Raw genomic sequence first — 14,858 nt, 5'->3', positions numbered from 1 at the left:
CATCAGAAAAATACCCGCTCATTTGGTGACCTCTCTAAAGAAGCAGATCATTCAATGTATGGCCAGCTTTAGAGATTACTTTTTGTTTTTTTATAATGCACGTATGAAATCCCTTAACTGGAAACCCATTATCCAGAAAGCACCAAATTACAAGAAGGATATCTCCCCTAGAGTTGATTTTAAGCCAAAAATTCTCATTTTTAAAAATAATTTCCCTTTTCTCTGTAAAAAATAAAACAAGAGCTTGGAGTTGACGGTAACTAAGCTGCATGTGAGATTGGAGTTCACACAGAAAAACTCTTCATTCTATTTATTCCTATGGGATTTTTAGAAGCATATTTATCAATGAATGAACTCACCATTTGATAAATTACGCTTCTAAAAATCTCATAGGATAGGATCCTTTGCCTGTATATATAATGTGCTTCATTCCAATATAAATCAATTTATTCAGAAAAGTCTGAATTCATTCTAGACATTGTATAATATAAAGTACAGTAGGTTTATTCTGTGCTGTTTATGTTGCTGCAACTTTAAGAGCTACATTGGTTCTGCTCAAGAGCAAAACTACAATTCTCCACACAGATCTAACAGTGGAAATGAAAATAAATCCCTGCTTTACAGGTCTGGGAACCAATGATCCACGCACCTTGCAAAGGACAAGATAGTGAAAAGAAAATATAACAGAATTCTGTCCAGTTTTGTGTGTGCGGAGCTTTCAGCTTAAATCATTGGTTAGTAGGAAGCAATACATAACTGATATATTGGCTTGATGAGTTTCTTAAATCTTGTCGATACGAAAGGTAAATCAGTGAGTAATTTATATGCAAGAGCAAAGCCTGATAAGCGCAAGAAATAGCTGCTATAGCTAATAATATCTTATAGGGAGAAAATACAAGTATTTCATTGAAAGCTGTCAGGTGTTTGACAAGTGAGATAGAAATGACTTACCGGTACATTTCTCTTAAATATTCACGTGAACACATTCAGATATGTATGTGACTCTAGTATGGGTGTGTGTGTGTGTGTATATATATATATAAAAATAATAATCTCTTATCTGCAATCCCTTTATCCAGAAAGCTCTGAATTACAGGAAGGCCAGCTCCCATAGAGCCCATTTAAGCAAATATTTCCAATAAAAAAAAAAATAAACCAGAAATGTGGCTCTTCTAGTGCAGGGAGTGCAGTTGCGCTCTCTGCTTTAGTGATGTGCCCCCCCTAGACCCCCTGTGGGGTGTGTGTATACATGAATATATTTTATACATTTATGTCTGCCAGTTGAGTTAACATAGGCGGAACATAGCAGAGGCTAAGTAGGGGCTAAATACAGATGCCTTTGAGTCTTTTGCCTTCACAGCAATCTCCTTAATGTATTCTGCAGAGAGCAATTACTAGGAAAAGAATATAACATTGGCTGCATTTTGAAATGTTCGAGTTTGACCTAATCATTGCATCATTTTGTTCTGATTCTTGAATTATGATCAAATGAGTTCTCAGCAATTAGTACAGTGTATCCAAATATAATCCTGTCATTCTCCCCATGCCGACCTCAGGATGTGCATCTTTATTGTTCTACATGATAAGGAGTTAGTAACAGTTGGTTCTGTATAACAATCCTATACGCCTGAAGCCTACACATTCTCAGCCAGACGTCCCGTTGTACTGTATTGTATCCATGGTATGCATTGTGTAAAAGTGCATCTATGTGACAAATTCCAAAACCTTGTGTGGGAAGGATTTGTTGCAAGTTGTACATTGCCAAGTGGTTAATAGGGATTCCATGGTTGGTTAAGTAGCGAGCACAGGGGTAGGGAGGCAATTGATCGGTGGTAAAGACTTGGGCACCCTTATTTACTGGCCCGGCACAGCAGGCCTGACCACCTAACTTCACTACTGGCCCTTGTGCTACTGTGGGTGTTTTGAAGATCTGAGCACTGCAATGGGATTTCACATGAAATCAATGTATAAATTATGTGTATCCTAATAAAAGAATGTTACTGTTGCTAAGCTTGTACCTATAACTTGTAAGGGGAAGATGGAGTTGTTTAGCAATAGGATGTATTTACTTTTAATATAAATATGACTGATTTATTTAAAAAACACGGAGGGATATTGTTGTGGGCATATTGTAATCTATGTACTTGCAGATAACTAGATATATGTGCCAGTGAGATGTAGGGACTCTGTGTGAACTGACTGTGTTCCTTCCAACCCGTTCCCCCTTAGTGTAATTAGGGCTGCTATACAGCAACTCTGCCTTTTGCTTAAAAGAATTTGTTCACAATGGCTGAGAAAATAAACATGACACTGAGGGTTCATTTTCAGTTAATGAAAGCCATTTAGTACATGCAGCTTTCCCAATTTACATGAATATTTATCTGTGGAACAGAATTCTAGTTTAGCAAAGTTGAAGTCTAACCTTGTAGGATAAACAGCCAACATGCAGTAAAAAGGAGTGATTTGCTCCATTTGTCAGGCAACGATTCTTCAGAGGAGCTCATGGAACATGGCAACGGGGGCTGCAGCTGTGATTTCAGAGCAGTCTGGGGGTTTTGGCTGAACGGTGCCTTAGTAAATAGCCTCCGAGGTCTGTTAATGTCCTGCTGTATATTGCATACATATTTCAGATGAACCTGTAAGGCACAAAACTTATAGCAGCGATAAACCAACTGAGATCTGAGCAGTCATTTGAGGGGTTTTCAGTATCTGTAAATTTGTGGATGTTTGTACAATGATATTTTTCCATAATAACAATAATGGCTTTTATGGGGCTCTTAATTTGTATTTGTAGAAGTATAGGAGGCACACATGTTTCTACCCTATCTATTGAAACCACAAGTGTACCATCAGTGTTTCTGGGAGGCACTGGGCGTATGCAGCTCCTATTCCTACAGATTAGTGCTGTATGACTTATTACATCTAGCGTGCCATTCTCATACAGTGTGTTTGTGGGCCTGATTATGATAAAATGGCTGTCATATAATGAAGTCTGTGGAGCCCATAAGAATCCATTGGAGGGCCACATCTGGCCCCAGACCTGCTCTAGCTTATTGATTTGATGATGGCCTAATGTCTAGGGAGTATCCAGCACTACTGCAAACCACCGCTATTTCAGTGGCCTTTTTAAAACCGTAGGCCCCCTTATGAACCATACTGAGGATCACCCCATTTTCCATACATATTCATTAAAAGTACAGTGAGCACAGTGAGGTAGGTGGTGCCATCTTGCAGTGCTTGATGCGCTCTTCCGAGGGATCCTTGGGCCAGAAGCATTCACATTTGAAGCTGACCCAACCTGACTGGACCTGCACAACTCTCCTTTTTATGAATAACTACAGCGAATAGGGCAGTGGTGTGGCTCAGTAGGGGGGAAGCAGTCTATGGATAGGGCCCTGGCTTTTATTTTCCTTACACTCAAACACCAGCAGTGTCTTTGTTGCAAGCAATAATGTCAGATTCATTGATATAAGGACTCTTGTGTTGCTTTCAGGATGGGAGCTGCTGATAATATATACAAAGGACGAAGCACATTTATGGATGAACTATTGGACACAGCAGAAATATTAAAAAATGCAACCCCTCGGTCCCTTGTTATATTGGATGAACTGGGGCGCGGGACAAGCACGCATGATGGTATAGCGATTGCGTATTCTACACTTGAATATATTATAAAAAGCGTAAGTATTCGTTCTCTGAGTCTTGCTCTTATAAAGGAGCTAAATAGAAGAGATTTATTTATTTATTTATTTTTAAAGATTTTATTTTGCATTTTTAAATTTGAACAACATTAGAACAGTCCCTTTAAGTCGAGGAGTCGAGAGAAAAGAGAAAAAAGAAAGAAAGAGGAAAGTGAGCTGGGGGGGGGGGGTGTAAAGTGAGTGAGAGGACTACATTTGTACTGCCCTTTTTTAGCAACACAGTATCCTTTTGCTATTCAGAGTCAGTTAAGGTGGTGTGTTGGCCAGGAGCCATGCCCCCCATATGGCCTTGAATTTGTCTGGGCATCCGTGGGCTTGATACACCAGTTTCTGTTTTGGTAAAGAGTCATCAATAAGCTTTTTCCGGAAGTTCAGCGATGGTGGTCCTGTAGATTTCCAGTGTAATAATAGTGCCTTTTTGGCATAGTATAGAAGTTGTAAGTAGCATCATTTAGCTGGAGGTCTCAATTGTAGGGTTTCCAGTATGCCTAGTAACATAGACTGGGTGACAAAATATTGGAAAGTGCCAATGCTGACTCAGCGTAGCTAAGCACCTCTTGCCAAAATCCATTTATTACTGGGCATTCCCAAAAGACATGGTAAAAGGTCCCCACATCATTAAGACATTTAGGGCACAGATCAGAGGCCCCAGGATATATTCTTGCAACTCTTTGTGGGGTAAGATACACTCGATTCAGGAACTTAATCTGTACCTATCTATCTCTACTGGAGATGGTTATTTGGGGTACCTGCTTAAGGCATCTTTCCACATCTCTTCCTCTACATAGTTACATAGTTTTTACCAAGGCAGGTTGACGGAGATATCTCTCCAGTGTAGTTTCAGTAATTACTAGTGGCCTTATGGGGAATTGTGACATAAAATAACATGTTCGCTGGAAATTGATTCATCATTTTTTTTAATTAGAAAATAAATATTAAGCATTTGGTGTTTATCAATTCATTTTCCGAATATGGAAAGAAATTGTTTGACAATTGAATCCCTGTTTGCAGTAAGGATTAAAGATTTACAGCCCTTTATCAGACAAATACATGATCAAGGAAGGATCATATACCCCTTTCTACTACCTAGCCAACACACTGGCTTTATTTCTACTGGTGCCTTGCCTGCCCAGGGCCTAGCACTATTCATTATGCTAGTGTGCCCAGGTATTTCTTATATACGTTACTCTCACTATTAGTCTGAGCCTGGGATGGAGTCATGGCACCTCTCCTCAAAAAGGAAAGAAAACTGATAGGGGAACCATGATTTTATAGTAGAAAATAATTTTGTTCCAATACTTTTACACATAATTTTCCCAGTTCAGTCATTAAAAATACACTTTTTTTACAGTATGAATGGGGCACGAAACATTAACCCTTGTCCTAATAAATGAGTTTTTAACTCTATTTTTACTACTTTACCATTTTGTACTTTACGGGAACCCACACATGCAATCTTCCCCTATTGTTTCTCACATTACTCACCCACAGACTGGGGTGAATTGAAATGTATTACATTTATATTTTTTGGGCACTGGTCACCGCTCTCCTTTATCAGATGTTTGCCTTTATTGTTCTACCTGCAAGTAAACAAATCACTGATTGGTTGCTGTGGGTTACTGCCATACTTACTGGAGAGCAGAGTATGGAGGAAACACTTGGTTTAGGTTACAACTTTTGTTTTTTTAAATAAAATGCCACTGATTGGCGTCATCACAGCACAGTTACAGATGATTTTCAGACAAATGTGGTAAATATTCTCTTTATTAGAGCCATGAAGTAGCGTAGAAAGGTACTGGTGCTATGCCTTGTGTACATCTTCCCTCCTATGCTTTTGATATCCAATAGATTATCTTTAGTGACAATTAAAGTGGTCTATATTTATTATGTTCTGGTATATTCAGGTCACATCATTGACACTGTTTGTCACTCACTATCCGTCATTGTGTGAGTTGGAAAAGGCCTATGCTGAGCAAGTGGGAAACTATCACATGGCATTCTTTGTGGATGAAGAAGAGGACACGGACAGCGGTTTGTGTATTATAACTTTTCAAATTGCAAAGTCTACAAAATCTACTGAAAAGCAAATAATGTTACCTTGGGAAGTAAAATTAGTAAATGTATTTTTTTTCTTGAGTATACAGTTCCTTTTATAGCTTTCTAATCTTATCAAGCCTGCTGCCATAACAACACAGCTATACATGTTTGCCAATATTCTCTAAGGAAGAACCTTTAATTCTAAATGCCCATCTCTGCCTCCTCCTTTGGAAGGCATGTGAATGCAAGCCCCATCCAGATCACTCGGCAGGTATTTAGCCCTAGGTTGCCTACACACAGAGCACTGAACATTGTTTAGCATGGGTATGGGCATTAGGTCCCCCATTCTGGCCTATGCACCAGATTCTGGCAGGATGGAAAACTTAATACAAGTGTGAAAAAAATGGGGCCTGCCTGCTTACTGTGACTAATTGAAATAGTGTAAGTAAAGCTATTTTGCTTATCTTACATGATAGGAAAGGATTTGGAATTATTTCTTAGGGTGACAGGTGCCCTTTAAGGAAAATGTGCCTTGATTAATGCATATTTTTATGGTATACAGCACTTAGGGGCCAATTTAGGAACACTTGAGCCTTAGGACTCGAGCATTTGGATACTAAAACCACACGAGAGTTACCAAACTGTGTGCTTTCTTCATTCGAATACCACACTTCATGCACATCAGGTTTTTCTTTTGTACCAACAAATAAATACCAAGTTGGCAGGTTTTAGCAGAGTTTGGGAACTGTCACAGGGTTTTCTCTGAAGTACTCCATATGCGCAGGAGGATAGGACTGGTGCTAAGGTTCCACCTTCCTGGACCCTCTGGTGTGTTCAGGAGCCAGCTAATGTTATAAACGCACATTAGAAACCCATAGCAGTCAATCCGATGTGTATTTCAAACAGCTGACTAGTAAAGGGTGAGTAGTAGAGAGGGTGAGTCAAATTTTAAGGGGTTCAAATCTCTAAATATTTGTCATGGTCTGAATATATTTATATTCAGTCAAAGAAGGCTGGGCAATGTGTCTGTCATCTGAGACAACTGTGGAATTTTGGTGTTTCATCAGAGATTGTTTTTATTTTGATAGAGAATATTACCTCATGGTTTGGGAATAGTTACATACAAGACGGCAAGGACATAGAGTGGTATGTGCAGCAGAACGCTGTGTAAGATCTGCATTCCCATCTTTACTGGATATTTACATTAGGAGAAATAGGGTCAGAGCAACTAGAATTTTTAAAGATATAACTTACCCTTGTAATTATTTGCTTGAGTTATTGGAGTCAGGAAGACTTTTTAGAAGCCTTAAGACTAAATCAGATTGCTTTATTTTACACCATAGGTTTATACACTTTAATTCGGGCACTTACATCACTGCCCCATAGTTAAAAATACTATTGCTCTCTGGGCTTATAATTGTATTCTCATTACTTTACCACCTTTAAAGTCTAGTACATCTTTAGATCCGTATGACTTTACATCAAAAGTATTAGAGGTTACTTTTTTCTTTCTTTTATTTTGCCCGAAACCTACCAAGAGGCCTTTAGGTTTGCTTTGTAAAGAACTTAAGAATTATTCCCACAATAACTGTCAGTAATAATATTAACTATCTCCCTTTACAGGAGCTGAGAGCCTGCAGCAACCTCAGCACGTAACCTTTTTATACCAGATCACACAAGGGATCGCTGCTAGGAGCTACGGGTTAAATGTGGCTAAACTGGCAGATATTCCACACAGTGTCGTAACAAGGGCAGCTTGTAAATCTAAAGCTCTCGAGGAGCTGGTGGAAATGAAAAGGTAGGCACTATATACAGTATATTTATTTTACTAGTGTCAAAAACTTGTTCAAGACATCTCAGATCGTAGTATTTTAGTAAGATACATTATTGAGAAACAATGCTCCCAAATACAAACCAAGAAACGTGACTTGGTATCAGCAGCAGTTTCATTCACTATTCATATATTAATGTCGTCAACGTTCCTCTCTGTATTTCCAGACTTTGTCATGTTGTCACTGACCCACAAGAAGATCCGAAATAAAGATGTAGCCTGGGCAATAAAATGACCTACCTACGTGTATATTTGAGCCACTTGGTAGCCATTAAATGCACAAGTGCATGTTTGTAACTGCCAAAGGACTTTTTAAAAGGGAGCTGGGTTCCATATTTATGAAATAGGGAATATATTTAGTATAGGAGGTATTATGGCAGCATTGCTACTATTATAGTTCTTCTTGTAGTGTTCAAGGTGCCTGCTGCCCATTCTGTGCCCCACTGAGTCTAGCTGCCACTGAAGCAAAACAGGATCCTTCATGTGTTTTTAAGGCATTTTTTACTAAAGTGTGTTATATTTTTTTACTAAACATGTGTTATAGGCGCATTTATTCTCTGTGTTTCCATCTACTGCAAACTTTAAAATGTACCTATAGCAAGTCAGAACATGTTTGCAGGTCAAGAGGCAAACAGTAGCCATACAAATATATAAACCATTTCAGCCATAGAAAAAGCCAGCTATTACATGTAATTTACCATTAAGGCTCTGAATGTGCAGTAAATAACTAAACAAACCATTTAGCAGTGCCACGCACAAAGACATTTATTGGTTACTGATAATTCAAATAAGAAAATCAACAAAAGTTCCTACCAACATCAAAATCGAAAAGGTGCATTGTAGCGCCACATGGCCCCTATGCGCTGCAGTTCTTATGCATTTCACACCATTGGGCATAGGAGGAGGTGTGGCTTCCCAAAGTCATTTCCCTTATATACCCTTCAATTAGAATTATTCATAGAGTAGAGACCCAACATAGCCTGCATTAAGCACATTAATGATTCAGTTCTATAATATGTGCAATATAGTGCAGTAATTCTTAAACAATAAAATACCTACATAGTGAGCAAGCACCCATAAAATATACACCTGTACTGAAGCAAAATAATAAAGGCAGATAAATCACAGTACTTTATGTAACACAACCTGTATATATGTTATAATCCCCATGTATCTTTCCTGGATATCTACTTTTTTTCTCTCATACATTATATATATATTACTTATTACTTATTCCTTCACCCTTATACGGTGCATAGTAACCATAGCATGAAAGTGATCAGAATTTAAAAGCTAAAAAGCCAGTTGCAAAATGTTACTTTGTAAGAATCAAAGTTTAGACTCATGTTTTTTATTGTTACATTTCCCTTTGTGGTGTTGTAACAGCACAGTGTTTGAATGTAATGAAGCATTGTCATTAAGGTGCAAGTGTTAAACTGTAACAAGGAGTTTATTGCAAGCCTAAATAATGTGGTCCCAATTTTTTATTTTTCAGAAAGAAGCTGAAAGCATTTCAAAGCGCTTGGAATATCAACAGTTCCGAAGAATTAAAAGAGTGGTTGGAAATAATACAGTGAAGCATTATGTAATATAATATGCAGTATATACTGTTTGTGCAGAACTTGAGGATTGGATGGTAAAATTACTATATAATAGTGTTTGTGTGAGTGTGTGTGTGTATATATAGTGTATACAAGAGCCATGAATAGCCTTTAAATGATCCATATAAACGGTGCTTAGTGGTATAATTGGTGCTTACTGATGTTGTTTCTGTCACATGACTCACTTGTGTAATATAATAAATAATGTATCCCCTGTTGTAAAATATAAGGATATAAGAAGTCAACTCGGAACCTTTTAAATGGTCCGGGAAGTCTTTGGTGACTTATCCTTTACACAATAGAGACATCAGAAATGCTGACACTCACGTATACAAGATCAAGGAGCCGGGGTGCAGTTCCACAATGGTGTAAAAATCAACATTAGAAAGCACGTCTCCATTCCAGGTCTTATAAAGACCTTTAGATTGTATATGGGACTATCCAATTATTAATAGTTCAAAACCAAATTAGGCTTTTTTTGCCCCGTTACTGCATACAATAAAAAATTGCCTAAAATTTACTGGGCGGCCAGAAATGAAGAACTATGAATATTTAAAAGCACTCCGTAGCAATATGATAAGCCGCTTAAATTATTAAAAGAAATTCACCCACATTAGTCAGAGAAAATCAGATTCATTAAGAACTTGATCGTTCCCTCAGGCAGTGCCACACTCCTCCCGTGTCTGTCTGTAACAGCGCACTTCTCTCCTACTCAAGTCTCCTCCGGACCAGCGCCAACTCACTTCCTCCCGCGTGCGCTCCGCTGCGTAATACAAACTCCAAATGTGCACCAATATTTCTTAGAAAGTCTTATCAAATTAGAATCCTTGCAGCTACTATTTTTCAACATTGCTGGAGTGCTTCTAGTAACTCTCTGCAACGCATTTCGCCTCAAAAGGCTTTATCAAGACCTTTATAAGACCTGCTTTCTTCTATATTATTCTGTACAACATACATGCCGCAATAGGACATTTGAATAGGTCTGGTAAATTAATATAAGAATGGGTATGTATCTTTTGGATAGTCTATCGTGAAGTACATCCGAGTAGGGTTATAGAACTGAAGGTGAATAAGTGATTGTGTGCTGTAGGTCACTGAACTGATGCCCATTGGAAATGATAGGGTATAAGCCCTATATTACGTACTTACATTGTCCAACCAGCTGTCAGTAGTTGTTTGCTTAGATTCCGCCAGCCGAAGGTTAGGAGTTAAAGTTCAGGTTTCACATCCCTAATTATTTTATGAACCCCACCTGAATGGGGAAATGGGGCACCTGATTAATAAACTTATAATATCTAAAACTGTTACACAATAAAAGATGTCTCTGTCAGATTTTATTACTTATGGTTTTTTAATTATTGTAATTTTAGTTTAGCAACTCTCCACTGTACAGATATCTGGTCTCTAGGGACCAAATTACCTTAGTAACCAGTGAGTGGTTTTAATTAGAGGCTGGAATATGAATAGGAGAGGGTCTGAATAGAGACACATCTAAATTAAGAAACATAAGTAATAAAAAGTAACAATACAATTGTAGCCTTGCAGAACAATAGTTTTTGGGGGGGTCAGTGAAAAGTTGATTAGAACATATTAACTTAAAAGTGAGCCACCCCTTTAAAAAACTGGAATAGGGAGTCTCATAAAAATAATTGCTGGGTTTTATAGATTTGTTTTATTCAATTCAAAACTTTGAATGCAAAAAAATGATGAGTCTACAATTCATAAGGTATTGTAAATATATCCTTGTATTTGTATGAGTCCCATACGCTACCATCCTGTAATGAGCAATAAATTACATGGAGCAACAAGGTGTCTTGCTTTCCGTAGGTACTACTCACCCTGCGACTTCCAGTTATAAGAAGTCAGTCTCTCACAGAGTTTTCAACTTAAAGATGGATGATAAGGTCTCTAAATCCCGATGAGATGGCAAAGATTATAAAAACATAATACATATCCATGTATTAAGCTCTACAGTACATTTTGATAAATCTGCTCTTAAGTGTCTGCACCCCAGCAGTATGATGCATACAAAGGCGGAAATATGACTGATAAACCAGTATTGGCCAATACATGAGGCAAGGTATAATGTGCTGCATATTGTCGGGTCACTGCATGGCCCCCTGTATATTGGTTATAGTTAGCAGATAATGGCATGATTGCACAAAAGTGGAGCAGACAAAAGTGAAAGATCTGATCACGTTGAGCTGTGAATTTAATATAACAGGCACAAATTTGCTCCCAAGGGAAGATCCGATGCCTGTAATCCAGTTTATGGCAGTCAGACAGCTAATGCCCAGACAGACTCTGACTTATAATATAAGCACAGCTGAGAGGATGGGTCAGATCAACTTATTTTGTAAAGCGTTAAATTGAAACATTTATGACATCTATCTCAAGTCCTTGTCTTTTATTTGAATGACGTACTGAATAAAGGAGATTTGCCGTTGAACTCTTACTGGAAACCTGACCTGGGAGCAGCTGAGGAGCCCCATAGCACATTGTAGCTTCATAACAAATAAGTCACAAATACTTGGTGTTGACAATGGGTCACTGCATCATATCAAGTGCAAATCATGATGGCCTTCCCTTCCTGTATTAGTGATATGGGGACCTGATTCTGCTTGGGGGCCCATACCAACGACAAAGACTTCTCATTGCCTTCACATATAAGAAGAAGAGGACTCCAGTTACTGCTAATATACATTGCCTACGTGTGTAGTAAAAGCCCATAACACTAAGGGGCCCATTTACTTACTCACGAACGGGCCGAATGCGTCCGATTGCGGTTTTTTCGTAATGATCGGTATTTTGCGATTTTTTCGGAAAATTATCGCAACTTTTTCGTTACCAATACGATTTTTGCGGAAAAACGCGAGTTTTTCGTAGCCATTCTGAAAGTTGCGATTTTTTCGTAGCGTTAAAATTTGCGCAAAAAGTTGCGATTTTTTCGTAGTGTTAAAACTTGCACAAAACATCGCGCCTTTTAAGTTTTAACGCTACGAAAAAAGCGCAACTTTTCGCGCAAGTTTTAACGCTACGAAAAAATCGCAACTTTCGGAATGGCTACGAAAAACTCGCGTTTTTTAGTGCAAATCGTATTGGTAACGAAAAAGTCGCGATAATTTCCGAAATGTCGTAAAGGCGCCGAAAAAAATCGCAAAAAATACGAAAAAGTCGCAAAATGTTCATTTTCCAATCAGAATTTTTCCAATTCGGTCGGAATTCGTGTCTTAGTAAATCAGCCCCTAGGTAGACCCTAGAAAACTATATATTTTAAGTGCATATTGTGACAAATTCAAAATGGGTCGCATACTTGTGGGTTTGAGCCATAGAATAAGGAAGCCTGCTATACAGCATTAGATAGAATGCAACAAGTAACCGAAGTCGGACAATATCAAGTGTATCTGAATGGAACAGTGACTGCCCTGCTGATATACTTTGCTGATCTACATGCTGTAATAGCACCGGCATAGTGTTTCCGATAAAGAGCTAACAGGTAGATAATCATGTCTGTTCCCTGCCGGCTGCAGTTTTTACATAGAGTACAAAAGAAAATAGCCACCTACTGCATGTAATTCAAGGCCCTGAGTACACAATAGTGAATGAACATCAAATTAGTGGTGTCACATACAAACACATTTATTGCTTACAGATAATCTAATTTAATAAATCAAAATTGTACTTACCAAACAACATACAGGTGCATCCCAGTGTCTCAAGCTCTTCCCTCCTCTTGCCATTGGGCAATAATGCATAAGCATACCTTACAACTCTCCCGATTTTTGCAGGACAGTCCCTCTTTTAACAGCTCAGCCCACAGTCCTGGATTCTTTCTGAAAAGTCCCTCATTTCCCTTTGACCTCCTGCACTGAATGCTAAAAAAAAAAAAAACAATGTTTCTCAAACTTAATTAAATAAGTAGCTTTTGGCAGAGAGCCCAGAAAACCTAACAAGCTACACCTACAGTTGTAACTAATAAGCTAAACAGGTCTCTTGGGGGAACTGAGACTCGCAGCTTAAAGGGCAATTTCACCTTTTATAGCAAAACTGTAATAACACATAGAACAAAACCTCCATAAAACTTTAAATTATCTGCCAAATTTTATAAAATGGGAGTGGTATTTAGGGGGTGTGGTCGCAAAAATGGGTGTGGCAAAAAAAATTCACTGTGCTACGCACAACATTTCTTTTTCAAACATTGAGGTATGTGTAAGGATGATGGGGCATGGGGGCCACCTGGTACTTGGATGCACCCATATGTCCTTGGAATACACCATTTTCATTTATTACATTTGATTATCTGTAAGCAATAAGTATTTTTGTATGTGGCACCACTAATTTGATTGTTTATTGAATCTCCCATACTGTACCAAGCAATATGTTACAGAATAAAACCTAGCAATACAAACCAACAATTACCAGTAATGAAAACAAATCAAGCCTTAGTACTTTTGCAAATAAATCCCAGTTGTTATCGAAACTTTGAGTTGAAGTTGCAGGACTCTCACAAGCCTTTGGCCAGTCAGTTACTGATACACTTGCTGCTACAATTGCTGCTACACTTGCTGATACACTTGTTGCCACACTCGCTGATACATTCGCTGCTACATTCACTGCTACACTCGCTGATACACTTGCTGCTACACTTGCTGCTACACTTGCTGATACACTTGCTGATACACTTACTGATACACTTGCTGATACACTTGCTGCTACACTTGCTGCTACACTTGCTGCTACACTTACTGATACACTTGCTGATACACTTGCTGAACATCTAAATCCCCACGCCAAGCCTCTTTAACAGCAGATGTGTTACATGGAAAAGATTGATTTCCTAATAGAATATTAATGTATTTGCAGGATGCTTATCAGATAGGCACATATGGCAGTTTCAATCAGAGTATTGCTTTCTAAGAAGGATTTAAATGAAAAAAAAAGGATTAAATTGCAAAGTGTGCCATTTGTATTCGTTAAGACACCATAATGTGCTTATATCCTGGCATGGCTTGAACACAAACTGCAAAGAAGCATATTGATAAATATATGTTATAAGAAAGGAACTAAGGTCTCTCTGTAGAGTTCCTTAAGTCTCACAAATATTACTGTATTAGCTGTAAAAGCACAACTGGTGCCCATATCACAATAACAGTAGCACCATACATGTAAGGCCCGCGGCACAGGGCAGATTAGGGCTAAGCCACATGGTTTCCCAATATGAAACAGCAGGCCCAGTGCTTTCAGCCTTGCACAGGGTTCACCTTTTCACTCGGCACTATGGCATTGGGCACTATGTCACCATTCTGACTGCTTTTTTCGGGGATCCCTTGCAGCTGTCCAGGAAACTTTACTATACTGTGCAGGTACCGGCGCTGGACAATAGCAGAACAGAATGACCAGCACAATCCCCTCTATGTTTATTCAGTCACACACATAACTCAGGGGAGATCTCCAGACTGCACAGTGTTGTGCCGCTCATTCTGTGCTACTGCTGTAACTGGTGGGGTGCCAATCACACTAAACCAAGAACCAGACTGGAATTAATCATGGTAAACCTGGGTGGTTGCTCTCTCCTGTACCATTTCTGCATAAGGGATCTGTGGGTGCAGTGCTCAGCCCTGGGGTAAGTAAGGAATTGTATTCCCTATCACGTGCCTAACAAACCCCTGTGAATTTCACTTTCCTTTT

The 14,858-nt window shown here is 38.6% G+C and overlaps 1 protein-coding gene across 2 annotated transcripts in view; it reads left to right on the top strand.

The window, feature by feature from the left end:
* msh3 (mutS homolog 3) overlaps positions 1–10,978 on the top strand; it is a 69,810-nt gene extending 58,832 nt beyond the window's left edge. The window contains exons 21-24 of one of the 2 annotated variants that reach the window (XM_002942361.5): positions 3,494–3,680; positions 5,606–5,732; positions 7,362–7,536; positions 9,065–10,978. In XM_002942361.5, the coding sequence (XP_002942407.2) occupies positions 3,494–3,680; positions 5,606–5,732; positions 7,362–7,536; positions 9,065–9,146 (571 nt within the window). In that variant the 3' untranslated portion in view covers positions 9,147–10,978. Of the gene's footprint in view, positions 1–3,493; positions 3,681–5,605; positions 5,733–7,361; positions 7,537–9,064 lie in introns of those variants that run through there. The other variant, XM_018090787.2, reaches the window with a different exon arrangement.
* The last annotated feature ends 3,880 nt before the right edge of the window (positions 10,979–14,858 follow it).

The sequence above is a fragment of the Xenopus tropicalis genome, chromosome 1 (assembly GCF_000004195.4).
Source record: "Xenopus tropicalis strain Nigerian chromosome 1, UCB_Xtro_10.0, whole genome shotgun sequence".
In the NCBI taxonomy this organism is placed as follows: Eukaryota; Metazoa; Chordata; class Amphibia; order Anura; family Pipidae; genus Xenopus; species Xenopus tropicalis.
The sequence above is the reverse complement of the archived record's forward strand: the minus strand, read 5'-3'. Positions and strand labels throughout refer to the sequence as shown.